Source organism: Nicotiana tomentosiformis, chromosome 1, assembly GCF_000390325.3.
Source record: "Nicotiana tomentosiformis chromosome 1, ASM39032v3, whole genome shotgun sequence".
Lineage (NCBI taxonomy): Eukaryota > Viridiplantae > Streptophyta > Magnoliopsida > Solanales > Solanaceae > Nicotiana > Nicotiana tomentosiformis.
Window position 1 is genome coordinate 9,056,508 of NC_090812.1, and position 26,797 is coordinate 9,083,304.

General features: G+C 37.2%; 1 protein-coding gene across 3 annotated transcripts in view; it reads right to left on the reverse strand.

Moving 5' to 3' along the window:
• Positions 1-1,048: 1,048 nt before the first annotated feature.
• The window catches only part of LOC104100260 (glycine--tRNA ligase, chloroplastic/mitochondrial 2), a 32,093-nt gene continuing 6,344 nt past the window's right edge, over positions 1,049-26,797 (reverse strand). For all 3 annotated transcript variants that reach the window (XM_009607458.4, XM_070177158.1, XM_009607459.4), the window contains 27 exons: positions 25,668-25,784; positions 25,445-25,546; positions 24,795-24,921; positions 24,041-24,124; positions 23,714-23,800; positions 22,436-22,537; positions 22,163-22,226; positions 21,036-21,091; positions 19,407-19,478; positions 17,954-18,036; positions 17,109-17,157; positions 15,218-15,280; positions 15,042-15,131; positions 14,879-14,965; positions 14,226-14,297; positions 14,062-14,120; positions 13,777-13,870; positions 7,230-7,448; positions 5,527-5,621; positions 4,932-5,022; positions 4,753-4,857; positions 4,434-4,472; positions 3,962-4,051; positions 2,579-2,680; positions 2,020-2,101; positions 1,763-1,848; positions 1,049-1,429 (listed from right to left, as the gene is read on the reverse strand). In XM_009607458.4, coding sequence (XP_009605753.1) covers positions 1,331-1,429; positions 1,763-1,848; positions 2,020-2,101; positions 2,579-2,680; positions 3,962-4,051; positions 4,434-4,472; positions 4,753-4,857; positions 4,932-5,022; positions 5,527-5,621; positions 7,230-7,448; positions 13,777-13,870; positions 14,062-14,120; positions 14,226-14,297; positions 14,879-14,965; positions 15,042-15,131; positions 15,218-15,280; positions 17,109-17,157; positions 17,954-18,036; positions 19,407-19,478; positions 21,036-21,091; positions 22,163-22,226; positions 22,436-22,537; positions 23,714-23,800; positions 24,041-24,124; positions 24,795-24,921; positions 25,445-25,546; positions 25,668-25,784 — 2,416 coding nt within the window. In that variant the 3' untranslated portion in view covers positions 1,049-1,330. The remainder of the gene's footprint in view (positions 1,430-1,762; positions 1,849-2,019; positions 2,102-2,578; positions 2,681-3,961; positions 4,052-4,433; positions 4,473-4,752; positions 4,858-4,931; positions 5,023-5,526; positions 5,622-7,229; positions 7,449-13,776; positions 13,871-14,061; positions 14,121-14,225; positions 14,298-14,878; positions 14,966-15,041; positions 15,132-15,217; positions 15,281-17,108; positions 17,158-17,953; positions 18,037-19,406; positions 19,479-21,035; positions 21,092-22,162; positions 22,227-22,435; positions 22,538-23,713; positions 23,801-24,040; positions 24,125-24,794; positions 24,922-25,444; positions 25,547-25,667; positions 25,785-26,797) is intronic.

Genomic DNA, 26,797 nt, shown 5'->3' on the forward strand with positions numbered 1-26,797 from the left:
TGTAAAGAGATATTCAAAGTAAGGCTGGCATGTGGGTCAGGCCCGGTCCTAAGTGGGCTTTGTGGGCTGGTCCTAAGTGGGCCCGATCCCAACTTAAACTGGCCTATGTGGGCCCGGGCTTTGCGGGCATTTTGTTGGAACCGGCCCGGGACTGGGCTAAGTGGGCCCAACAGATACTTTCTATTTTTAAAAATATTTTTATAGAAGTTAGAGAAAAAAATGGTAATAAAAATATCTAAGGCAATTCCTTGTAAATTATATTATAGAATTGTGACCTAAATTTTTTAATTCAAATTTAAAGACAAAAATATTGTAAAGAAATATTCAAAGCAATACGTTATAATTAACTATAATATTAAAAAAAATATGGCAATATCTTTCTTAGTCTTCCTCCCCCTATAGAATGAGCACAACAAGGTGTTAATACCACCATTGAGAAGAAAAAGAAACTAATCAAGATGTGCCAAAATACAAGTTACATATTAATTTTTGTTCATACAAGTTACATGGTATTTCTTACAAATTTCATAAATCCTTCAAGGTCCGGAGGAATTTCCGTTGGTGGTGGCGGAAAAGAAGTTTGGTCATCACCGCTTCCGGGCGAAGCAGCATCCTCCGCAAGTTCAGCTAGCATTTCTTTGTAAGCTTCGTCTACCTCTGGTTGTGATTCAGCAAGTTCAAAATTTCTTTTTTAAAAATAAATTAGAGCCGTTGGGACCGTTTAGGCCCGCTAGGACCGGACTGATCCCGGTCTCGCGCAAAGGACCGGCCCACTTGCCAGGCCCCCCTCCCCCGGTCCCTGTCTTAAACGGTTAGGACCGTTTAGGCCCACTAACCATATGGGCCGATCCCGGTACTGGACCGGCCCACTTGCCAGGGTTATACTGAAGTGAAGAGTCATTGTGATCAGCCAAAATAGTCAAAGTGACAGCAAATGCAGAAATTACAAGGGGCAAAAAAATTGAACAGTAAACGTGCCAAACGTAAAATAGATGTCTGCCAAGCAAAGAAGTCCGTCTAGATCTGGAAAAAGAACACGCAAATGATCTTTCGATCAGTAGAAACAAATGATATATTCCTCGGGCAAAATGAACATACAGGCGAGTTTATTGTTCACTTGTTACATTGTAAAACAGTCAAAATATGCAAAACTGTGACATTGTTACAAGATTTGCGTAAGAGTTTATTTTCTAGTTTCTCTGCTGTGGTCGTATGCCTTTTCCTAGCTGCCTCCGCGAAAAAAATAACTCGGTTTACTATTCGATAGTTGTTTTTTCTTTGTTGCCTCAGATGATAGTATGACATAACCAAAGTGGACACTGCACACACTTCAAAATCCCGGTAAAACTGAGAAATCTACTATTCCCCTTGGCAAATCTGCTATTTTCTTCAGCATAGCAAGCCGGTTTGTCCTGATCCGTTCGTCCTTCTGCAAGATGCATACAGAACAATTAATATGAAGAATTAGGGAGGCACAGCTATGCACTATAGTTGCACCGGCAGATTATGCTTCAATTAGATTGAGATGCATTATAGGACAAACTGCACTTTTTTTAGATTGAGAGAGGAGTTATGTTAACAAAGATAAGCAGATGGGTACATGCACCAAGCCAGGAAGCCCTCCAATAGGAAGCTGAAAAGAATAAACTAAGCAAAGCAAACATGATACTACTCTATCCAATGCTTATAAAAATTGGTTAATGCTTCAGAACTATTTAAGTTTTTCAAATCTAAGAAGTAAAAAGAAATCAGAGGAACCTACCACCATTACAAAGACCTTGTTGAAAAAATCCTCCAGCGGTTCTATAAGCTCTGACGATGCTTCAACAAAATCATCAATTTCCATTTCTGTATATGAACAGTCATACATACATGCTTCAATTGCAAAATATGTTGGTAAAAACTCAATCAACTAGCTAAACGTTGAATGTATTTACAGTGTAATCAATCAGGATAACAGGCAGCTATATTTGTTTGAATATATTAGGAAATGCTATTCATCTGGAAGGGAGGCAATACCTGGATGAGTTTTACTTCTTAGTGACAAGAAAGTGCTCCACAAAGCTTTTTCTTCATTTGTTTCGAAAGCTTGATCATCCACCTGAATTTACAATGAGAATATGTTTTACTTGATAAGAACAAACAACGCTAATAATCAGCCAACTAAACCATTGATGTTGCAGACTTCTCACTATTCTACCAACTAATCACCAGTATGAATAGAAGAGTCATGATTCTTGAATCTTGACTAAAAAGGGAGTCCAACGCTACACATCGTCAGATGACCATGGAGCTTGACAATATTAACAATTGTATTAACTAGTCAGCGGAGAAGATCAGAAACAAATTATTTATAGTTGTGCCATAGAGAAAAGCTTCTACTGTCCTACATAACACCTCAATAAATGCCTTTGGTGTAAGGAACAGCATTTCATTACAGGTGCAATTGACATGCATAGTAATTCTATACAGGAAAATCAATGGAATGGAAAGAGAGTATGTTCCAAAACTCGTATAATGGAGTATAATAGCAATTAAACTATACAAGGAAATTTGTTGAGCATAGAATAAGATTCACCTCCGCATCAACATTTGCATCCTTCCCACGAACAATTCTTGTTGGACGAGAATATGCTTCAACAACCTTAGGCAAAAGCTCTCCTTTGGACAAGGACTCCATCTATGTATGATGGCAATGAATATCAATTACAGTTTAAAACATCACAATACTTTTCTAACTCACTCATTGCTCCAATCAGAGCCAATTGTACACTTTATATTCAACACGAAACGAAGACAAAGTACATGTTTAACTGCAATGAAAAAATTTCCAACACTTGGCCACATTTTGAAGAATTAAAGCTCAGAGTTCCTGGGTTATATTTTATATTTCTTGATAAAGAGTTATACTTTATATTTCAATTACATGATATTCAAATACAGCTGAAGAGGTAACTTTGACTATGAGTACATACAGGAAAATTTACGAAAAGAGGGTTAAAAAGAATACATCATCCTCCCAATTTATGTGGCATTCTGATGCGTCTTTGTCCAAGGTCCTGGATATGAAACTACTCAAGATATCATCTTGCCACCTTATGTAGAAATCAATGACTTAAACACAACATATTGAGGTCCAAATTGCACATATGCATAAATTCTTTTAGATAAATTAAAGAATTGATAATTAAACAAGAGTAATTCAAAAATACACAAAACATTATTATCGTGATTAGATTTTCCGAATAATTAGTGACAGAATCCTAATGAACATGTTCGGTACAATAGAACATGTTCAAAATTACAAACTTTGCTTTCATAGTCGAACTATGGTGCAATTGGGGAGTAGTACGAAAGAGTAAGTTCATATAAAATTAGAAAGCCTTAATTTTTTCGGATTGTGGAGGGCAGCCCAGGGGGAGGTTAGGGGTGTTTGGAAGGAGACAACAGTTGAACATCTAGTGCAGAAATATCATATTGCAGATGCATCATGGAAACATCAAACTCCTGAACGTTCAGATGTATCTCTAACGCGTCCAATCTTTCAAAAGGACACTGCCATCAAGCAGTTATGTGGACTACATGGACTGAGAGCAATAAGGAGCTTTGAAGAGAAAGAAAACCCATTATGGCATTTACAACATAACTGCCATCAAGCAGTTATGTTGAAGTGTGTGACCATCTCATCTAAAAGCTTAAGCTGTTAGAGAGAGCACATTTTATTTACTTAATTGTCTCTTCCACAATGTATAACGGATTGAATGGAGAAGAGAAGAACTCCTTGCACCTTATGGATATAGGATATTCTGACTTTTGTTGATAAACATAAATAGAAATTTTTCAAATTGCCATATGTAATAGAAGAAATGTTGCCTCTTAAGATATGAAAGAGGCCAAAAGTATCAGCAAAGCATAAAACAAATAAGTGAGTGCACAATTAAAGTAAAAGAAAGGTAGTTACCTTGTACACCGATTTAGTTGCCAAACAAGGTCGACTTGCACGCTCGGAAAGAACAGACCTTACGACTTCAGGGCTTATACCTTTGTCCATCTGTAATTGAAAAGCAGAACATGTCAATAAGGAAATAAAGAATGGTCTTTTTCACATGGATAAGTAATGGAATGGAAAGGTCTCAAGACTGTCAATAAGGAAATGATCATACTCTTCTTCACATGGATAATTGATAAAAAGGATCACTGAAGAGATCAAAATTATCCCACGATGTTCAAATACTGGACAAAAAGAAACCTAGAACTAGTTCACGTGCTAAGATGATAAAGATCTGGAACCCTAGAGGCAAAGCTAAATCCAGCTCCAGAGAAAACAGGGACATATTTAGAAGGACTACTAACTGTGAAAAGAAAAAGAAAAGAAAACTACAAAAACAAATAACAACAGCAGAATAATAGGTGTTCATGAAAATGAGACATACCAGAAATTGCTCTAGTCTTCGTGTTACAAATTGTTGTACCTTAAATGGAAAAAAGAAAAAGATGTATCTTGTCAGATTATGACTCCTGACTTTGTGAGAATAAGCAAAGGACCACATGCATCGTATAAAGGACGAAAACTTTCCAATTTATCATTAAAGTTTACCAGGATTAACTTAGTACTACTAGTATATAGCTTATTTAATTTTCTAGCATACAGGACCAAATAGGGCTAGTGAATTTTTCCTTTATTTCAACAGAACCAAGTAGGGCTACTGCTGCAATTCTCCAAACTAATAAACGAATAGGGTGCAATTTTACATCATTGATTGTCCTGACATCTACTTCAATGGGCTGTACTGCAGCAGCAAGCTCTAAAGCCTGTCTTAAGTCTATATTTCTGTTACTTTCAACCAAGAGTTGCACCTGCAATAAAACAAACGCAACCATTATTTTACAGTATTTTAAATGACCAAAGCTTTTCAAAGATTAAGACATACAAGACCATATGAGATCCTTCGCAGGCCAAATGGATCATTACTTGAGCTTGGCTGACAGCCAGCAGCAAATAAGCCAACAAGGCTATCCAGCCTGCAGTAGAGATAGCACTATATGAGAGACGAAATAAAAATTGGAAACTGCACAATCAAGAGAATGAGATTCAGGGAAAGACATCTATCATAGTGTCGCTAGGATATTAAGTGCATTGGAGTTAAAGCATGTAGAAGTATTGCAATATAAAAACAACCTTGCATGCAATATCAGTGGTAGCTAATTTCAAAGAATAACCAAATTGAGGCAAGCAGGTTAGTAGATTACAGACTACCAATCAGAAGAAGATTGCAAGTACACTACACTTTTCGATGCATTTCTCCCTCAGGTTAATGCAAAACACGTGCAACATCTCAGATACGAATCATTCTACACTGATCTCAAGCAACAGGAAAAATATTTGCAATAAAAAAGATGTCCCATATTTTGTTTAGAACGCTAGAAGCAATTCATATGACACGCAGTGACATGAACCATACTTTTTCATAATCCTAATGACCATCTAGAAAACTTAAACTGAAAGGTGAAAAACGTTAGTCATACCTGTCAGTAATTGCTAAAACGGCCCCAACTTCAGTTTTTGGGAGCATATCTCCAGAAAATCGTGGAAGTGAGATCTCAAACAATGCCTCTGCAATCTGTAAAGCACATGACAGCGAATCTTTTAATGTAGTTAACGAAAATGAAAATAACACCAAAACAATGAAATAAATAACAAAAGTTCGCTTTTTTATAACTGAGAAATTCCGGAAGGACAGGGGCACACGGTTCAGAACTCGGTGGATAATGGGTCCACCCCACTACCCTTTTCCACTTAAATATCAGGCTTTTGTCTCGGTAGAGTTCGGACCAGTGACGTGCGCCTAACCCACACATCACGTGTTGCCCTCTTACCACTAGACCAAAGCCCCGGGGGCTTTCACAAAAGTGTGAATCTACATTTTTATAATCAAAAGAGAGAATCAATGTAACACCAAAATAATGAAATAAATCAATAAAGTGTGAATCTACATTCTTAATCAAAGTGAAGAATATACATACAAAGTTAAATAGCAGGCAATTCTTTGAAATAATGAAGCTTTGCCTCAGCCAAGTATATCATTGGGACTTAATTACATGATAATGTTATAAAATAGTAATTAAGCAATCTATTCAAAAATCGCTCAGCAATGTTGTGCATCAAGCCTGTAACATGTGACTTGACAAAGTAGACCGCAACTCTCTGTGAAAAAAAATCCATATTGGATTGCCTTTGCCTCATGAAACTGACATCACTATGCCATTACAGGAGTGCATACACATGAATGCAAACATATTAAGCCAATGGAGAAAGACGCATCTATGTATTGCCCTTAATTTATTTTTTCTAGCCTGCGGATACCTGGTCCTCTTCTCTGGACTCTTTGTCCATATTAAAAGAAATTCTTCTCTTATTCAAAATAAAAGGATAGAACAATGAACCCTCAAGCGTTGTCAAAGGCGAAAAGCTCTAAAAAGCGCTACAGTTCTACTGGAGCTTTAAGCGCAAAGCGAGATTTAAGTGTGGGCTTTAGTACAAAAAAAGGCACAACAAAGGAAAAAAGATAAAAATATATATGTAATTCAAGAAAAAGTAATAAATTCATTCATAATGTTTTCCTTAAAAACAAGTACGCTTATTTGCCTATTTTATGTGTTATTTAGTATTGTTCGATTCAAGATAGAACTTATGGGCAGTGAAGTGCACGCCTTAGTTACTTCACTACATCGAAGTGCAGCTTAAGCGAGGCGAATCGCCGCCTCCCTGAGCTTTCCTGAGCTTCAAGGCCTAAGTGCGCTTTAAATGAGCCTTTGACAACACTAGAACCCTCTCAACATATTTGCTAAAAAACTTTCTCTCTTTGAAATAAACCTCTTCTGATGTTGATTATTGCTGCTAAAACATGAATTAAACATTGATTCCATCGGAATTTGATCTTAGTGAAGGCTAAAATCCAAGAGAACCACGCATGTTAAAAGAAACAAAGATCAGGCTAGCCTCATTTCCTCAGTGCTTTGGAAGACGCTTCTTTTGCAGTGGTGCTAATATAACGATTAAACCACAGACCAGACATAAGGTAATGTACATTTAGAATAAACACACATATGTATATGATCAATTAGCAAATACTATTAGAAGATAATCAAAAACACAAAAACTAGGATTAATCGAAAATTGAAGTCTAAACTTGCCACAAAAATATCCATAAAAATGTGGTTCTAACTACCTCCTCTGAATAGCCATCTCTAAGTGCATAGTGGCGCCCCATTGTCCCTGAGAGAGAGGTAAACTCTGTAACAACTGCGGTTGCAAGATCTGCCATGGCTAATGAGGCCGCATCTTGGATGACTTTGAGTTTGTCTTCACTAATTCCAAGAGACAATCCAACTTCACTAACCAAATTCTGAACTCGTGACATTTTATCTAACATAGTTCCTAGCTTCTCCTGCATAGACACATTATCATTTTGCAAAAACTAGATCAACAGAAATTAAGGGCTAAGAATCAACATATTTGCTTCAATCACTAGCCAGATATACCATGTGGGACTATGGTCTCATAACAAAATTGTTTGAAATTCATAAAATATTAAGAATGTTATGAAGGAATGCTCCCAGGCACATTTCCCAAGACTAAATCTTCTTAGTCTTTCTTTTCGTTCCAACCACTTTTGCAGGGGAGAATTCCGGTGTTGTGGCCGGATTTAACCAGTTCCTTACCAATATAAGTTTAAGATTACTATCTCAATAGAGATGGGTGCCAATATCATTTATTTTGCAGTGAGTTTTAAGTCATATGAAATCATCAGAAGTGAGTCCAGAGCTGAGGAATGGTATGAATGGACGGAGCGCGGCAGAAATCTTATCAGAAGAACCACTTTCAGCAGGAAGACGATGGCGTGGCTTTGCGAGATCTTGAAGGAAGCTTCGAAAATTAAAGGGAAACACGTAAAAAGATGGAAATTTCATGATCAGTTTTCTGAGTTTTTCTGTGCAAGAAATTATAACAAGTATGGTCGCTACATAACTATAATCAGTGTTCAAGGGAGAAGGAGATCTGTCATTATTATCCCGGAGAGAGCATTTAATACTGGATGGCTGGATATTGCCTTGAAGATTGAAAGATTCATTAATTACAAAGTCAGACAAACTGTTATAAATGCACCCAGAATTACAGAGAAAGGTCTTTTGTACTCGGATACTACCAGAAGATATAAATGGTCCTCCAGAGAGATGAATGAAGCTACGATCCAGACGAAAGGTGATATCATAAGTATTCCTGGAGATTCCAACATTATGCAGAATGATCTCCTAAGCAGGAGCTTGGTGGGTAGCTTGCCAGAAGAAATTTCCGATATCCCTGCCTTTTCGGAAATTTGCCGTTGGGTTAGCAGCAACTGGAAGCAGGCTCACGGCACCAACATCTATGAGATGGGCTACAATCGATTGCTTTTTGAATTTTCTTCTAAATTAGTGGTTGACGACGTTCTGAGAGGAGACTGGAGTTGGAAAAAGCATAAAATTAACCTTCAATGATGGTCTCCGAAGGTGTGCTCTGTTCCAAGAGAAAAGAAGATAAATCATGTGTGGATCAGACTTGTAGGGCTTCCTCTTCAGCTGTGGTCCCATAATGTTTTCAAAAAAGTTGGGGATTTTTGTGGTGGGTGGATTCAAACTGAAGAAGAAACAGAACTGAAAAACCACCTAAAATGGGCGAGAATAAAAGTTAAAGGTGATGGCAGTTCAGTTCCTAAAGCAGTTCCTAAAGCGGTGAAGGTGGAGTTTGAAGGTTTAATATCGGAGATCCAGATTTGGTGTGAAGCTCCAGTACGTATCAGTATCGAAGAAGACGGAGGAGGGAGGCAATCGGACCTTCGGATAAAAGAGGCTACTCAAAGTACCAAGGGAGGGGCTCAATGTATTTCTGACATGACAGGGCACGTGGGATGCTCATAATTTTCATGTAATGTGATTTGGAAATCCACACGTGACAGCTCACGTGAGAAAGGGGCACAAGTTTTAACTCCAAATCTGGATAGGGAACAACAGGTTATTAAGAGGACATTGGGCCCAGATATTTTGGCCCAATGTGTATCGGAGGAGATCTCTTTTAGGGGCCATAATCCTGAACCCAAATCAGGGCCCAGGCCCGATCCTTTTAGTGAAGAGATAAAGGCAAATAATCGAGGAATAGATACGATCATACAAATCCCATCAGGCATAGAAGTCTTCAGAGGGAGACAACAGAAAAGAACAGGAAGGAAAGAAGTAAGATCAGCAGAACCCAATTGAAGAGCTCAATGCTATGACTCTATTCGAAGACAGAGGTATACAAGATGAACTACTGGAAACCTACAGCACACACATGCAAGCAAAAGAAATGGAGAAAGCTGTTGGATGGGCAATTGAAGAAGCAATACCTCTAAACCTTCAAAGTTTAGAGGAAGAGAAGGATCCGGAATTTGATGCAACTATCTGGGTTCATCAGAATATTATTAGACTTAGCAAGGAATTTGGTGTCAACTTTCAAGGCTGTGAAAGAGAAGCTTTGGAGCTCTTTTCAAAAATCGACAACAAAAGACAAGAGAACAAAGGGAAATCAGAACTACAGGAGATGGAGACTCCAAAAAGAATGGGCTTCAAAGAGTTAAAGGGGCTGGAAATTGGGAGTAATTTCAGGAGTAATGGAACTAGAAGTAAGGGGGGATGTATCGTCATAAGAGATCAATGAAGGTAAACATTTTATCATGGAATGTTAGGGGGTTAAATCGTCAAAGGAAGAGAGTTCTTATAAGAAGTATGATGAACAGCTGGAAAGGAGATGTTTTTTGCTTTCAAGAATCCAAGTTAGAAGGGGATATCAGGGAGATTGTTAAAGAGTTATGGGCCAATAAGTGGGGGAATTTTGCACAATTAAAAGCTAGTGGGACTAGAGGGGGTATAGTTGTTCTGTGGGACAAAAGAGTATGGGATGGGGAAATTAGCAGCTTGGGGTCTCACACTATCACTTGTAAGTTTTCTGGTAAATCCCAAGAACTTATTTGGCACTTATCTAGTGTGTATGCACCGAATGACAGAAGAGACAGGGAAGAAGTGTGGTGGGAATTGGCAGGGGCCAGGGGTTTATTTGATGGACCATGGGTAGTTTGTGGAGATTTTAATACTGTGAGATTTCCATCAGAAAAGAAAAACTGCAACAGAATTACAAGAGGGATGAAGGATTTCACTGATTTTATTGAAGATATGGATCTAGTAGATATGCAGTTAGAAGGAGGCAACTACACATGGAGAAAAAGTTACAATCATAATATAGCTGCTAGGCTGGACAGATTTCTAGTATCTGTTGACTGGAATGAATGATTCAGAAACATCAAACAATCAATACCTCATAGAGTAACTTCAGACCACTCACCACTGATGCTTCAATGTGGCAACTGGGATCCAGTTAAATCTTACTTTTAAGTTTGAAAATTGGTGGTTGCAAACAGATGGATTTACAGATAGAGTTAGAGATTGGCGGAATTCCTTTAGTTGGGAAGGAAGTCCTGACTTTATTTTGGCTTTCAAGCTCAAAGCCTTGAAGGGAAAACTTAAAGAATGGAGCAAAACTTTACAAGGAAATCTGGAGTTGCAGAAAACAAGTGTCCTTAACCAGCTTGCACAATTGGAGGAGATTCATGACCACAGGCCTCTGAATGAAGTGGAAATTTATGCAAAAACTGCCCTAGCTATGGAGTTTGAAGACATCGCAAAGCATGACGAGGTGGCCTGGAGGCAAAGATCCAGAGCCTTGTGGTTGAAGCAAGAGGATAAGAACACAAAAATTTTCCACAGAACCGCCAATTCATATAGGAGATATAACCATATTGAGCAGCTGGTAGTACAGGGGGAGTTGATACAGAATCCTGGTGATATCAAGAAAGAGATTGGTACTTTCTATCAAAAGTTATATTCTGAAGAAGAGGTTTGGAGATCACAAGGTAATCTTAGGAACTATCCTATGCTTACTCCAGAAGACAATCAATTGCTCCAAAGTCCTTTTGGTATTTAAGAAATTTGGGATAGTGTGAAGGCATGTGCAGGGGATAAAGCCCCGGACCTGATGGAGACTAAATGGCCTTCTTCATTCACTGCTGGGAAGTGGTGAACGAGGAAGTAATAGCTGCAATTCAAAACTTCTATGACCAGGGTATTTTTGAAAAGAGTTCCAATGCCACCTTTGTGGCATTGATTCAAAGAAGGTGGGAGCCAAGGAACTGAAAGACTTCAGGCCTATCAGCTTGATAGGTAGCATCTACAAAATCATCTCCAAGTTATTGACATAGAGACTTAAGAAAGTAGTGAATAAGCTGGTGGATGTTCAACAGATGGCTTTCATTAAAGGTAGGCAAATAATGGATGCCATTTTAATTGCCAATGAATGCGTGGATGCAAGGATATTAAGCAAGAAGTCTGGCATCTTATGCAAATTGGACATTGAAAAGGCTTATGATCATTTGAATTGGAACTTTCTACTTGACACTATGAGGAAGTTGGGTTTTGGTGGTAGGTGGGTTCATTGGATTAAGTTTTGCATCAGCACAGTAAGATTCTCAATTCTAATTAATGGAACACCAGCTAGTTTCTTTCCTTCGCAAAGGGGCCTAAGGCAGGGTGACCCCCTATCTCCTTTTTTTATTCATCATTGCGATGGAAGGCTTGAATAATATGTTGAAGACGGCTCAAACACACAATTGGATAAGGGGATTCAGGGTAAACTCCAAGGCAGGTAATCAATTGGAGATTTCTCATTTGCAATATGCAGATGACGCCCTTGTGTTCTGTGAAGCTGATAAAGAACATTTGCTAATGCTAAGGATCATTTTTATTTTGTTTGAGGCCATATCTGGTTTGCATATTAACTGGAATAAAAGCTTTATTTATCCAGTTCATGAGGTGACAGAGATTCAAAATTTGGCTGAAATCCTTGGAGGAAAAATTGGATCATTATCTACAGTATATTTGGGGATGCCTTTGGGGGCTAAAAGCAAGTCAAAAGGGATATGGAATGGGGTCTTAGAGAAATGTGAGAAGAAGCTAGCTAACTGGAAGAGCCAATACCTGTCTATGGGAGGAAGATTAATCTTGATTAACTCAGTACTTGATGCTATGCCTACATATATGATGTCTTTATTCCCAATCCCAGTGAATGTGGTGAATAGAATAGATGCCTTGAGAAGAAATTTCTTATGGGAAGAAAACAGTGATAAGAAGAAAATTCACCTGGTCAGATGGAATTCCCTTACTTGTAACAAGAAGGAAGGGGGGGTTGGGAATTAAGAATTTGAAGATTCAGAATCAGAGTGTTGATGAAGTGGTTATGGAGATTTTCTTCAGAAGAACAATCCCTATGGAAAGAGGTAGTCAAACAAAAGTATGGTATGGAAAGAAAATGGACAACCAAGCATGTGAGAAGCCCCTATGGGGTCAGTTTGTGGAAGTCTATTAGAAACTTGTGGCCTAAGCTCGTTAACAAGTCAAGCTTCAAAGTTGGAAATGGTAGGAAAGTATCTTTCTGGGAGGACAATTGGCTAGGCCAGGCTTCACTGAAACAACTTTTTCCAGACATATATTTACTAAATCAACAGCAAGAAGCAACAATAGGAGATGTGTGGTCAAACCAGGGTTGGAGTCTTACCTTCAGGAGATTACTGTATGATTGGGAGATTGATCAGATTTCAGAGTTCTACAAGATCTTGGAACACTTCAAAGGGACCTCCAATGCTGAAGATGGTGTGACATGGCAAGGGAATAGCAAAGGAAAGTTCTCAGTCAAAGCAGCATATAAGGAATTCAATATTTCAAATAATCAAGTTGGTTGTTGGCCATGGAAATTGATTTGGAAGGTTAAAACTCCTTATAAAGTGGCCTGCTTTACATGGCTATTGGCAAAGGAGGCAGTCCTAACCCAGGATAACTTGGCCAAGAGAGGATACCAACTTTGTTCTAGATGCTACTTGTGTGGAGACGAGGCAGAGACAATCAGTCATCTTTTTTTGCACTGTAGGGTGACTTCACAATTATGGAGGATGTTCATCAACTTGAGGAGATTCTTGTGGGTTATGCCAAGAAGAATTCTTGAAGTTCTAGCTTGAACATAGAAGGCAACCTTTCCAGTCATAGAGAGAGATGGAAAATTGTCCCTACTTGCATCTGGTGGGCAATTTGGAAAGAAAGAAACCGAAGATGCTTTGAAGATAGATCCAGCAATGTCCAAAAGATGAAAATGAATTGTTCAGTTCTTTTTTACTTTTGGTGTAAAGGAGAATACTTAGAAAAACATGAATCTATTTTTGATGTATGAGAATTCTTATGAGAAGAAAAAGGATTCGGAGAGCTTCTCCTATGCTTCACCTTGTAATTATGGATGATTCCACAGTTTCTGTGTAATCTTATTATTTATATACAAATGTTACCCTTTCAAAAAAAAAAAAATTGTTCGAAGCACTAGTCAGATATACGATATGAGATTATAGTTTCATATGTATATTCATTTAATAAGTGAGATTCATTAATTGCACCAAGAAAGTGCTGGTATGTCCATCAAAAGGACTAATTTAAGATTTGATAAATTACAGACAATTCTATAAGACTTCCTTTTCACAGAATAAAGAATTCAATACTAAACCTTGTATCTAAATTTAACAATAAATAAGAATTCCCTGATCAGAGAGGCCAACAAAAGCTGCAATTATCTAAAAAACGAAAAGTGTAAGATGGAAATCTAAGACTTACATGGAAAAGAATCCCTTTCAGTTGAGGACGAAATTCAGAAAATTTTCTACTTGTGTCCATCTCGTAGAAAAATTTTGCATCTTCAAATCGAGCTCTGCACAGATGCGTATGCAGTTCATATCTTTAAGCACATACCAGTTATCATAAAGAAAGCTGATACAGGATCAAAGTGAAATCATAAAAAGTGCAAGTATCTTATTTGAGCCTGCTTCGACTCCTGCATGTAGCACCTAGATCAAAACTTAGGGAATGTTCAGGAAAAGAGTCAAACTAAAGGATAGTAACCTCAGCACAGCTTCATTTCCTTTTCTGACTACCTTGTCATCAATTGATCCATTTGCAACCTGAAAGATCAAATCCATATCAAGTTACAGACACAAATTAACATCTCACATTCAGCTAAGCATGCCACTGTTTTCCACAGATACAAGATAGTGAGGATTTCTCACCGTGATGAAGTACGGCAACAGTTTCCCGTCCTCATCTGTCATGGCGAAGTATCTTTGATGCTTCTGCATCACCTGCAATACGCGAATAAGAGCTCCAGAAATACTCAAAAATAGCGATATGCAATAGCAAGGAAAATGACAAACACAGAATGTCATTCTTAAACCAGCACCCCCCAATGACCCCGCAGTCAACACATGCTCGACAGTTACCATCACCTCAATTTACTAGGTAGGAGATGATAACAGATATGCATGGAACCATGTATTCTTCCCTGCACTGCAACCGGTAAGCAGTTATATATGAATTAAGCTATTGGTTTTTGGATATCCAAATGAAAGAAAGAGAAGTAGGGAAATGATATTATTTTGGTCAAAGAAAGGACTGTTGACACATATAGTATTTAATCCTAAAGAAAAGCTTATAGCATTCAGCCCACGCTAGCAGAAATATTACATAATCTTCCAAGAACTGTAGCATCTAAATTTCTGATCCAGAGAGAGAGATGGGTTAAAAGGGATTGTCCTTAAGTAGAATTTCAAAATTCTTATTCCCATCACCAGAGGCATTAGTATTTTCTGCACAACCCTAATAATATCACAAAATGACGAAAAGGACAAAACAATTTAAAGTTCCAGAGAGTACTCGAGTTTACCATTATAAGAAGCTCCTTTGGAAGCTCTAAGAAGGAGTCATCAAATTTGCCAAGTACAGGTAGTGGTGCCTCAACAAGATTTACGACCTAAGCATCCAGGAAAATGCTTAAATACTATTCTTCTGACAATTGAATAGGACAAGTCTGAAACTTCACCTGTTACCTCATCAAGCAAATCACTTTTCATTACAATATGGCCATGTACACTTTTCGCTAAATCATTTGAGTGCTCCATAATTGTCTTCTTGCGTTGCTGATATTTGATAAAGGTTGAATATCCAGAAAAATCATCAACAAGCATAGGAAGTACAATGGAAGTTTATAAAAAACTTGAATTACCTTGACATCAACAAGAATCCCAGCATCCTGAATTAAATGTGCATAGGTTTCTGCATCCAAAATCTGTAGTATTTTGTTGAGAGAATCCATCAGTGATTTTGCTTCCAAGGGTAAAGGAAGTAGTATAGTAATTCTCCTAAGAAAGTGAAGCTATGAATCTCACTAAAATATTTAAAATAGAGAAAAAGAAAAAAAGAACTTGAATTGAATTGATTTTTAACAACATATATAGAAGTCTTTTAGGCTACGAAAGACATGATAAGTAATTAGTCTCTATGTTGGTAAATATTTCTTCTTGATGGTAACATAAAGTATTAACAGTGGGAAAAATCTCGCTATTAAGAAAGTGAGTCTTGGGCTTAACTCACCTCAAAAGATAACTCATGAGATAAGGATCGTCCAAGACCATCTAGGGATACAACATCACATTCCCTCAACCAATGTGGGACTTCACCCTTCCTCCCCTGTACATCCAGGATCTAGTACGAGGACAACATAACATGGGAGCCCAATGTTGGGTAAACCGAGAATAGGGATGGGTTTGGCTCTAATACCATGTGAGAAAATCTAAACATCCAACCCAAAACCTTAAGGCAAGAAATGGCGTAGTCCAAAACCATTAAACCCCGTACGAAACTCTTGCATAACCGATGAGGCCAAGTATAGCATTCCCTAAACCCCTCTTGCACATGTAACTTTGTTCTAGGTTTTACACACGGATTAAAGACTTAAAATATGTTTTGTTTGCTCCATCCTTTTTTTTAAAGGAGATAGAAGAGCGGACCGGATGTATAGATAGACAGAGAGAGTTAGAGAGTATCAAAATTTCAACTGATTGGACCACTCCCCCTCGATGTCAACCATGTTAAAAAGCATATCTTTTTGGAACCCTAGGGATCCAACTGATGGGTGAGAAGCCAGACTCCTCACTAATAAAAAGCTTACAGTAATACGCCTTAACTATGAATAGTCCACGCTCCCGTCCCCACGCCTACTTGTCCTGGCTAACCTGTATTATACTGTGTTTTATAAAGCATTTCAACCAGCCTTCAGAATTCTACGACCTCCCAAATGGAAGTGTGACATTTTTCACTATCACCTCCCTCCAACAAGCATGCCTCTCAATCTCAAATTTTCATAGCCACTTTCCTGATAGGGCCTTATCAATGACTCTAAGATATTTCACCTCAAGGCCTCACCATCTCCTTAAGGATGTTAACCGCCTCCCAACACACCAAAAGAGGCTTTCTTGCTCCATCTGCTATGAAAATAGGAATTTCTTTAGGAGTATTTCCAATTTACTTAAAAGCTGGCCTATACACAATATTCAAACACTAAAGACATTCTAAAATGTCAAATATTATGGAAGAAACAAAAAGAGCTGTGACACTGAACCGACCACCAGAAGAGACGAGACTAGTAAAATTATGAAAAGAACGAAAAACTCTATCTAGGCAGGTGGTGTAAGGCCGACAGCCGAAGGCAAAAGCTGCTTATGCCTTTAACAAAAAGGTAATGGTTCTAACTTTCTCAAGAAAAAACACAAGATCGTTATGGTTCTAAAACCACGTGAAAATAGAGAAAAAAGTAAAGAGCAGTTGTATTAAATTGGGTATCAACAATGTACAAGAAGGATTCCTTTCCTAATAAGTTATGTAACTTCCTAATGTTCAAGACATAATATCCTATGATGTCTTATAAACCACAATGGAATATTGTATAATATTCGCATACTCAAATTCAATGAATCTAGACATATTCCGAACATATAACAGCATTAGTTCCCTTGATATTCAATCGTAATGAGAAAGCACACAAGGCAGAAGCAACAAAAAGATGAAAAAATGGTGAGAAAGGCGGCAGCAAAATGTCTACAATTTTGTTCACAGACCTTAACTGTAGCTGATGGAGTATTGCGTAGACCATGAGATATATTTCCACTGTAGGAAAATAAACAAATAAAGTAGTAAGAGACAAACCAAAAGCCATAAAAACCAGTAAAAACTAAAAATGAACACTGACCACATAAAATCAGGAATACTACTGATAAATGCACAAAAATATATGCAGTCCAAGTACTCATCGAAAAAAATGTGTGTATTTTGAATTACCCAGGGCTGTGGCACAAAGTCAAGATTTTGAATTTCATTAACAAATCTGGTGCTCCAACAGGATGCATTCTGAAGTAATTTGGAAAATGAAAATCAAAGCTAAAACAACTGCAGCCTGCTGAGATAAATAAGGAAAGACAGGATACATCTATACTGGAAGCTTCACAGGAAGAAAGACAAGATAATCAAGTGTATGACAAAGTCAACTTCAAGAAAAACTTTCCTGCAAGTGCACTGCCCTAAAATAGTCAGATATTGAAAGAAAGCTGAGATCACTCACTAGTTTCTTCTACTAAACTTCCATTTTCCCTTCAAATAACCACATACAACAGAGCTTTTATCGTTCTATTTACCGTTTTACTGAAGTCCCTTGACACAAATTCTCGTGACTTTCTTGACAGTGGACATCAAACAGAGAATTAGCTTCCTTTCAACCCCACCAACCCCCCTCCCTTTTGTGATAGGTGGGTGTAATAGGAGGAGATAATCAATGCCAATATAATTTAAGAGTTGACAAATTACTGAAACCTCAACCCTCCTGCTAGGCACATTTGGAATAAAGTAGTAATGGAACTTCTTTTGAACAAAAAAAAAAAAAAAAGTGCAAGCAGGTGCTCAAACTTGCCTAACAACTCCAGCATAAATGAATGGAAGAACCACATCTCCATGAAGGGCCAAAATCCAACGGATGGGTCTGCTGAATGCAACCTACATTACAATATCTCAATGCACGTTATATTCATATAGAATTTATACATTCTTTTCTAATTAAAGATTTAAACACGTGAGGAGCTGTGAAGAAAGAATTGAAGATAAATCTATGAATACATTTTGAAGAAAATGCCAATCAAAGCAAATATAGCACCAGAAAATGAAAAAGATTTGCTCCCCTGAACATAACCCAAGTTGATTACTTTGTTGCAATACTAAAAAGGATAAAAGAGCAAAGTTGAAAGGACACCATATAATATATCACTCAATTCAGGGTTGATTGTACTATTCTTTCTTTTACTACTATAGAAAGTAGTTTTGTTATAAGAAAGAGAGAGAAAAAGAGGAAGAACGGGAAGCATTCCAAATGACAACCGATGAAAAGCAGAAGTTATGTAGATTTTTCCAGAATCACAGGTTACTATTGCTGTATTTCAATGGCATAAGACATATAACTTAGTCATGTTTACTAACATTAAAAAATCATGGATAAATAGATTATGACAAACTTCTATCTTCAATTAAAAAGAAGAAAGGATATGAAAAATCAGAAAAGAAACATGATTGGATCTCTATCTACACGAACACACATACGTGCTGAATATTGGAGAAAGTTCCTTAAAAGGGAAAGGATAATGGATCCATCCTAATATAAGAGATTTAGACCAGAAGAAAACACACACACACACAAAGAAATAGAACAGAATATCTTATTAGCTTAATTAGGTGTGGTATGGCATATCAGGATAAAGCAAAACGTCTGAATATTCCAAGATTGGTTTTTTCTTCAGCAACATATGCTATGATAGAGTAAGTTTTCAAGTGATGTAAAGAGATAGGTTTTCTTCATGAATAATTGGCCGCCCATGATTGGAGGATTTCTTCTATCTGGTGTATCTCTAGTTTGGGCTGAGCAGAATTACTCCTCTTCCGTAAATCCTGCTTCTCTATCAGAAAATTTCTTATGAAGGAAAACAAAGGCTTCTTTTCTTTTTGACAACAACAGGGACAAGATAGCTGCTAAATGAATTTGAAACTAACTTTCTGGTGAAACCTCAATTTGTCATAGTAACAGCCAACAAAGTGTTTCTGGCGTTGAAGTTCAGTTCCAACCCAACTTTACATCCTAATATCTACTTGCCATCTTTTTCCCTTGCCACCCTGTAAGCTTGATAGGAAGGTTAACAGGAAGACAAATTATTCTGGCTATAGAAACCGGTTTGTTGCATAATATTCATTATTTTTCAAGGATCAAAAAAGGCAATAAAACACTTTATAATAAACAAACTGAAAAAGAAAAACACAAATATGGTCACGACTCACGAATATTGCAAAGACAAAGGGTTAGTCAAAGTGATAGTACATACATCAGAGTTCCAACGCATAGACTTGGGGAATGATATGCTGGAAATTATGTCAGGTAGCTCTTCAGACAGAACCTGTCGATAGTGACTCAAACAATGAGATCTAAGAAAAACTGAAGAATTAAAAATAAAAATAAAAACATACTTGTTATAATTATAAATTTACACAGAGCAACAGAAGAACTACACGTAGCAACTTTTAAGAGATTGTTCAGGGACACAATAAGCAAATATAATTTCCACCAGAACGGCTTAAGGTTTTATGTACTATTGGTGAGGATGGCATAAATGGAACTGCAAAATTTAACTTGAACTAGTACCCAAAAAAAAAAAGGTTAAATCTTTCAGGTGTCAGTTAAAGATAAAAATGAATAGGAAGAAGGTCCAGTTTTGCCCTTCAACTATGAGAAATGGTCTAACATTACCCTCCGTTAATAGTTGGGGTCAATCATGCCCTCGCTTTATAAAATTGGCACATATTTACCCTTTTTTGCCAACTCAGCATTCGATATCATTAAAAATATATTTCAACTTATAAAAAGTAAAAGAAAAAAGAAAATGAAATAAGATTGGGTCCTTGGACGAAAGCCAGCCCAAGTTGAACAAATAGCTCTTTGTCAAGATGTACTACCATACTCTCCAATTACAGTGGTCATTTCTCTTATCGTTCTTCATAGAAGCTGTCCAGGAACTTGACAACCAGTGGCCAGCTAACTGCCACAATGTGCTACACATCTCTTATAGGTGGTTCTGATGGTAGACCCAGGTACATCGTTAAGACTGATCCACCCTCACAATTAAGTAATGTGCAATAGCTGCTCAGTGTTCTCTACCTCCCCCCCCCCCCCAGAATAATCGAACATTTATTTAGATTGAACTTTAGATCTGAAACTACCTGAACCATAGCATTATGTGCTTGAAATGTAGTAGTTGAGACACCTCTGCATCAGAAAATACTAACATGAACAAGCATATGATGATATATCTATACACTTCCTACCCACCAGCTACTTCTTGCGGGAACATAGTGTTTTCAGCCTCTTATTCTATTTCTAGCTATTTCAAAATGGTATTTCTCCAAGTCCTATGACCTCGCGTTACTGCAAATCACTTGAAGCCTCAGCATAAACTATAATAATAGTGAACGTCGTTAGGAAGGTGAGCCTCATCCTCAGATAACTCAAAATGAAAGAAGAAAATTGAGTAACAGAATATCTTTGGTTGCATGCAGGATGCTTATGCAAAAGGGTTAAAAAGCAAGATTGACACACAAACAGACGGAGAAAGCTTCAGAAGAAAAGAAGCCACACCATTTTGATGGAGCTTGATGCCAATCATGAACATCAAAAAATGCTACTCTAAATAACACTCTTCTAGGTGTATATGTGCGACAGAAATATTTTGCAGTCAATTCGCTTACGTGGACTTGAACAAAGGTAATATACCCATTTCCATTATCCTGTTCATACAATCGTTATCAAATATAGCCAAACATCACAAGGAACAATGATTAACTCTGTAATTTGTAGCAGTAGCCTTGGTCATATACCCTACTAAAGTTAGCTAGTTGCTGAGAGGGAAATTTTACTTTTTGACGAAAACATACACAAAACACTTATTTGCTCTGTGTACCTCGAAGGCAAGCCGTGCTGGCTCCACCAAACGAACATAGACATATTCTGTTTTCCCTGCAATCAGAGGTAAACATCGAAAACACAAACATTGGTAGCATAGATGGTGCCACACGAACAAGTAACATGTAAGCCATTGACACAGAAACACTAATATATTAGCAATGCAATGACAATCTTGTAAATTAACAAGCTCTGCATAAGTTGATTCTGGCTATGTATATTTCCACATGAGCGGCATATTTAGAAGGGCCTTATCGGGATCATTAATAAGCTTTAGATCTATGGAAGTTGGGGAGAAAAAAAAAGACAGAAAAAGGTGTTGATTCTTTCTCAGAATTGTTGTCTTTTTCACCTCCCAAGTCAAAGGAGCAATATGTGACCAAAATAATGAAATATATCCTCGTTCTGAAATGGAAAAAAGTTGCAACTTATAGTAGGTTTCATGTATTTTTTAAATAGACAAATTTTATTTTTACAAAGTGAATGACTCTTTGACCGATATAAGATCGAAAAAAACATCAAATTAGCCTTGAGGTCAACTGGAGATGCACCTCCTATCAATTTTTCTGGTCAATGATGATAATTCCAAACTTCAGGTCATAGACATCATCAGAAAAGGAAAAAAGATACAGGAAAAATAATAGAAAAGCATTACCACCAATCAAAATGGCAGATTTTTGTTAACACACTTAGGGCACTAAGATCAAGCCGACACAAGTCAGAGAATATAAGTGAATAAATTCAAAGACATATTTGCTTGTAGTGTTGACAACCTTCGAATAACAGATACTTTTGTCAGATATTTTAACATATATCTGCTAAGACATTGATAAGGTAACAAAGGTTTTTGAAGGTACAAGATCCTTTACCAGACATTGAAACTTTGAAATAAAAAGATAAAATGGAATAGAAAATTCAGAGAAAATTATCAGATTTTTTAGTAAGTAATTTTCAGGTTGTCAGAGATAACAAATAGCAGATCAGACATCACAAAACAAATCTAAGTAGTTTTCCACATTTAAGCGTAAGTATTTTCTATGAATAGCATATGTTAGACTAAATGAACACCAGAATTCACATGAACAAACACTGACATAGAAAGAATGTTCATCTGATGTAACTTACCTTCAGCTCGTCTATACATGGAGTCTAAAGGCACATCATTTCTGCGACAAAAACCTTCAGCAGCCTGAAAGTTGTATGAGTTGATAATATCGAATATGAGTTAGCAAACACAAACTGATCTTACATTCATCGAAATAAGAAACTTGATTAAAGCTCTGTCCAAAATCAAATCAAAGTCTAACAAACAAGCAAAATATGTCAATATATTTCTTAAGGCACATTGTAATACGGAATAAACTAATAAAAGAATAAACAAAATTCAATTCACTCCACCTTGGTAGGATTTCCTTCCTTATCAAAAGCTTTTGAAACAGGAGGTCCACGAACCTCAACCTCATTTTCCACTTGCTTAGAAAATAGCTCCTCAACGCTAACCTGCAAATGATCTTTATCAGCATCTATAAGGTGAAGAGAAACCAGTGAATAGCGAGAATTTGGAGGAACTAAGTTAACTCGTGGAAAAGATAAATCCTCCAAGGTCAGCACAAAGCCTATGGCGCCATTTGAAAAGACCCATAAGCGATATAAACATTGTAATTACTTTTATTAACCCGATTCATTTAGCAAGAAATCAGTCAAGGAACTGTTGGAAACGCATAGTGAGGTTCATTGCATCCCTTGCATCAACTATACCAAAAAATACGAGAAGGTCTTGGACACTATTGACTATCAAATTACTGAGACTCATAATCAACCCAGTGAATTACGACAAAATGGATTAACTAGGAGACCGTGAGAGCATGGACTGGCAATATGTTCCAAGAATACACAAGGCACCGAGCAAGGAAAGCGAAGCTGAGTCAGCTCCAAGTTGGACTAAATGAACGTCGCAAAGACCGGCCACATCGGCGACGTCTTCCAACTATAGAACGAACATGAAGCCATCTAAGAAGGGAAAATTGAAGTGGCAATGAGGAAAAAAAGATAAAGAGGATGAGGAGGAGGAGGAGGATGTAATTTTGTGGACCTCAGGAATTACACTGTGTCCGATGAGGTGGAATACATAAATATGGAGGAAGTTCGAAATGATGCTCACGTAAAGATAGAAACTAAGGGAGGAAAGAGTGAAACTCCAGCTCAGCTGAGTTCGAGGATTTTCCTATCCAGACATTCTATTTTTTTTTTTTAAAAGGAACTTGGGTTTGTACTTTCTGGAACTCGTCTTACTCTTTAAAAAATATTAGACGTTCCATAAAAACAGATCCTGAAGAAACTGACTTTGTACTATTTTAAGAACTCTTGTACCATATACAGGATTTGATATTGGCTTTATTCTTATTGAACAACTCATGTAACATATAACCGCTTTAGCAAAGGTTTCAACAAGAAGTTGCATGTATTGGGGCTTGGTTCAATCTTTTCCTTTTTTAAGTTACATGGATCTGAGAACAATCAAAAAAGTTTAGTGAGAATGCTAGATAAAATGTTCAAAAGATACTGCACTCCTTTTCCTACCAGCTCCTTTCTCATAGACATTTCGTACAGCTTATCAAAGCAAAACAGAATAACAGAATATGTAAAAGGGGCCAATCAGAATGAGACAAATCCTACCACTAATCTTCGTGGGGTGCCATGCGTTTGTACTTCCCCATGAGGCAACCTTTGTTTGTCCAGTAACTGAACAATCAGATCCTTGAGCTGCAATGACCAGCACAAAAACAAAAAACAAAAAAACAGATTTAACAGAGCAGTAATACGACCAACTAAGCTGAATTGCTTGAAAAGTCACACCAGATGACATCACAACAAATTAAGGCAAGAGAAAATGTAGACCTGGTTTCTCTTTTCCCGCTTTGCTTACCATATTTACAATATAAACTTCAGGAATAGAGATTTTCAAGTAACAAAATGAAAATCACATGAAAAGAAGATATTTACTTGCTTGCATGCACTCGATACATCGTTTGGAGGCAACTCCTCAGTTCCAATTTCAAGAACAAGCAACTGCGGCTCCAAAGGCACCTGTATGACCGGAAAAGGGTGTGCAAGCAATTTTACATAATCCTTTAGAAACATATAAAGGTTATGAAGAGAATGTGAAAGCAAATCTGGCAAGTTACGAAAGTAAATGTTCCATAAATATATTCTGGATCACATCAAGAGACCATAAAAAATATGCACAAAAGTACTCAATTCCAACCCAGGTAAATTAAGAGAAAGTGGAGATGTTTATCCTATTGAGCAAAGAGCCAAGTGGGAAAATGAGAAGGAAAGGGAAAGCCTAAATAGACCCAATAGAAAAGGATGACCAGTATAGTTCATGAAGAATTAATAGAAGAAAATAACAATAAAAGAAACGGGATGAAGCTACAACTATTTTGGCAGACACACAGCAAATTAGGGGCCCAACTGATTTTACGCTTCAAAACTAGGGAAAGGATGAGACAGGTCAAAAAAACAAGAGAAAATAAAAGAGTACAAAAGCAAAGGAATATCAGCTTCTTTTCATTGTTTGGTTTGCTAGAAACATCACAAAGGAAAGAGATTTTTAATTTATTTTCTTATTGAACTAAAATTGTGGGGCCAAAAAAGGGCTTTGTCTCATTATATAAACCAAGCAAGAGAAAGCAATTTTTTAACATATCCTTGCTTTCTCTAGTTTCCGAGCGAAGCCTAAAGCGAAAAAACATACCTTTCCTGCTGCCTCCTCCGAGACTTCTCTTTGAACAAGAAGATGATCACACTGAGAAACAACACCCAGTGGATAGCCAAGAGACTCCCTTGTCTTCAACCAAAGCTGTGCGCATTGACGGGCTAAACTGCACAGGGGAGGCAAAAATCAGGCAAAGAAAAAGTGTCATTTGAAAACTTTCAATTTTTTCAGAGTAAAGTAATTTGGCACCGTAGTTCTGACTTCTCTTTGTAATAAAGATTTACTCCCTCCATTTCTTTTTACATGGCTTTGTTTGATTGGGCACGGAGTTTAAGAACTAAAGAAAGACTTTTGACACACACCAAAAGTACCCTTAGAACTTGTAGTCTTAAACATGTGACTTTTCTGTGGTTATTAGAACATGTAATTAGACGTAAAAAAGGAAGCTTAAAGTTAAAGATTTTCCGGACATCAAAAGATATCCTTAGAACAGACTAAAAAGAAGTGCCATAAAAAATGGAACATAGGGAATATATATTAAGCACGATACTAGAATTTGGAACTTGTGTGAGCAAATTTTTACATGTGACCTAAAAGGTAGGCTGCTCAATCCTCATGAAAAAACGTAAGAACACCCTACAAACTCTCCGACAAGAACAGTAATTAAAGGAAGTGATAAAAATGTCTACCTACGCATACGCCCAAAATAACGAGCACGTTCTGTCACCCCAACAAAGCCTCTCGAGTCTAAAATGTTGAAAGCATGAGAAGTCTTCAAAAGCTGATCATACCTAGCACAGTGTAGGGAATAATGTTATTCAATGTAGAAGTTAACAGATGAAGGAAAAACACGATTTCTTCTTCTCTCTATTCCCTGAAAAAAAAAACAATTATTAAGATATAAGTACATACGCAGGTATTGCAAGGCCTAAATCAAGCAAACGGCGAGCTTCTGCTTCAAAAAGATCAAAATGTTTTTGTATATGGTCAACACTAGCATGCTCCAGATAATACGCACTCATTTCCTTCCTGAAACAGAAGCACCAGTTGGGATCTCTTTTCTGAAAATGACAGATTTATCAAGCACGCATACTCCAAAGTTTCTTATCACGTAGAAAACCACATAAAACCCCTTGAGATACAGATAATTCAGCATTTTTCCAAATTAAATCATAAATAACGAAATCTTGGCAAAAAGTCTAGACATTGCCTCAATTATATGCTATGCATTATATCTTAGAGCATTTATTTGAACTAATATCCGTCCCAAATGAACCACCATGCTTAACTTCGCAAGGTTACTGTTGAAGATATAATTAAGAAAATAAAAGTGTGCTCTCTCTAATAGCTTAAGTTTTTAGATGAAATAGTGACACTTCAACATGGTATCTGAACTTGCAGATGTCTTAAGGTAAATTCAAATAATAATGGACTACACATAAAAGGTAAATATTTCATTTGAAATAAAGGAAACAATTTTAAATGCTTTTCCGGTAGACTACTACGAAATACTAATGTAGATAATAGTCTAATACATATCAGTTTGAAAATTTCATGACAGTCCGCAATTTCAAAAAAGTTCCATGCTCTAGTGCGAGTGTCTATATCTAACATGTTGATACACTTAGGTTGTCAGTAAATATGCCTAGTCCAATTTACATTCCTCCTCTGTAACTAGTGCTTTTTTTCACACATCATCAGTGTTAGAGAAAGAGCTCGCTTCCTCGCTTTAAGCGAGAAGCGACTCAGTGCCTGCTTCCCCATGTGAAGCGACTCAGGTAGAAAAAAGTGACCGCTTCCCACTAAAAAGCTAGAAGCGACCAAGCGAAGCGATGCGAAGGAAGCGACCGCTTCTTTGTTTTAAACAGAAGCCGGGTTATTTAATTAAAAACGAATTTCAGTGTCTTTTATTAAACGAAGGGTTTTCAGCAGAGCATCTGAGAGTCTAAAAGGCGATTAGGGTTCTTCTTCTTCAACTTCAACTTCAACTTCAAGTCTTCATGTTCTGATTTTCCTCCTCCTCCTCCTCCTCCTCCTCCTCC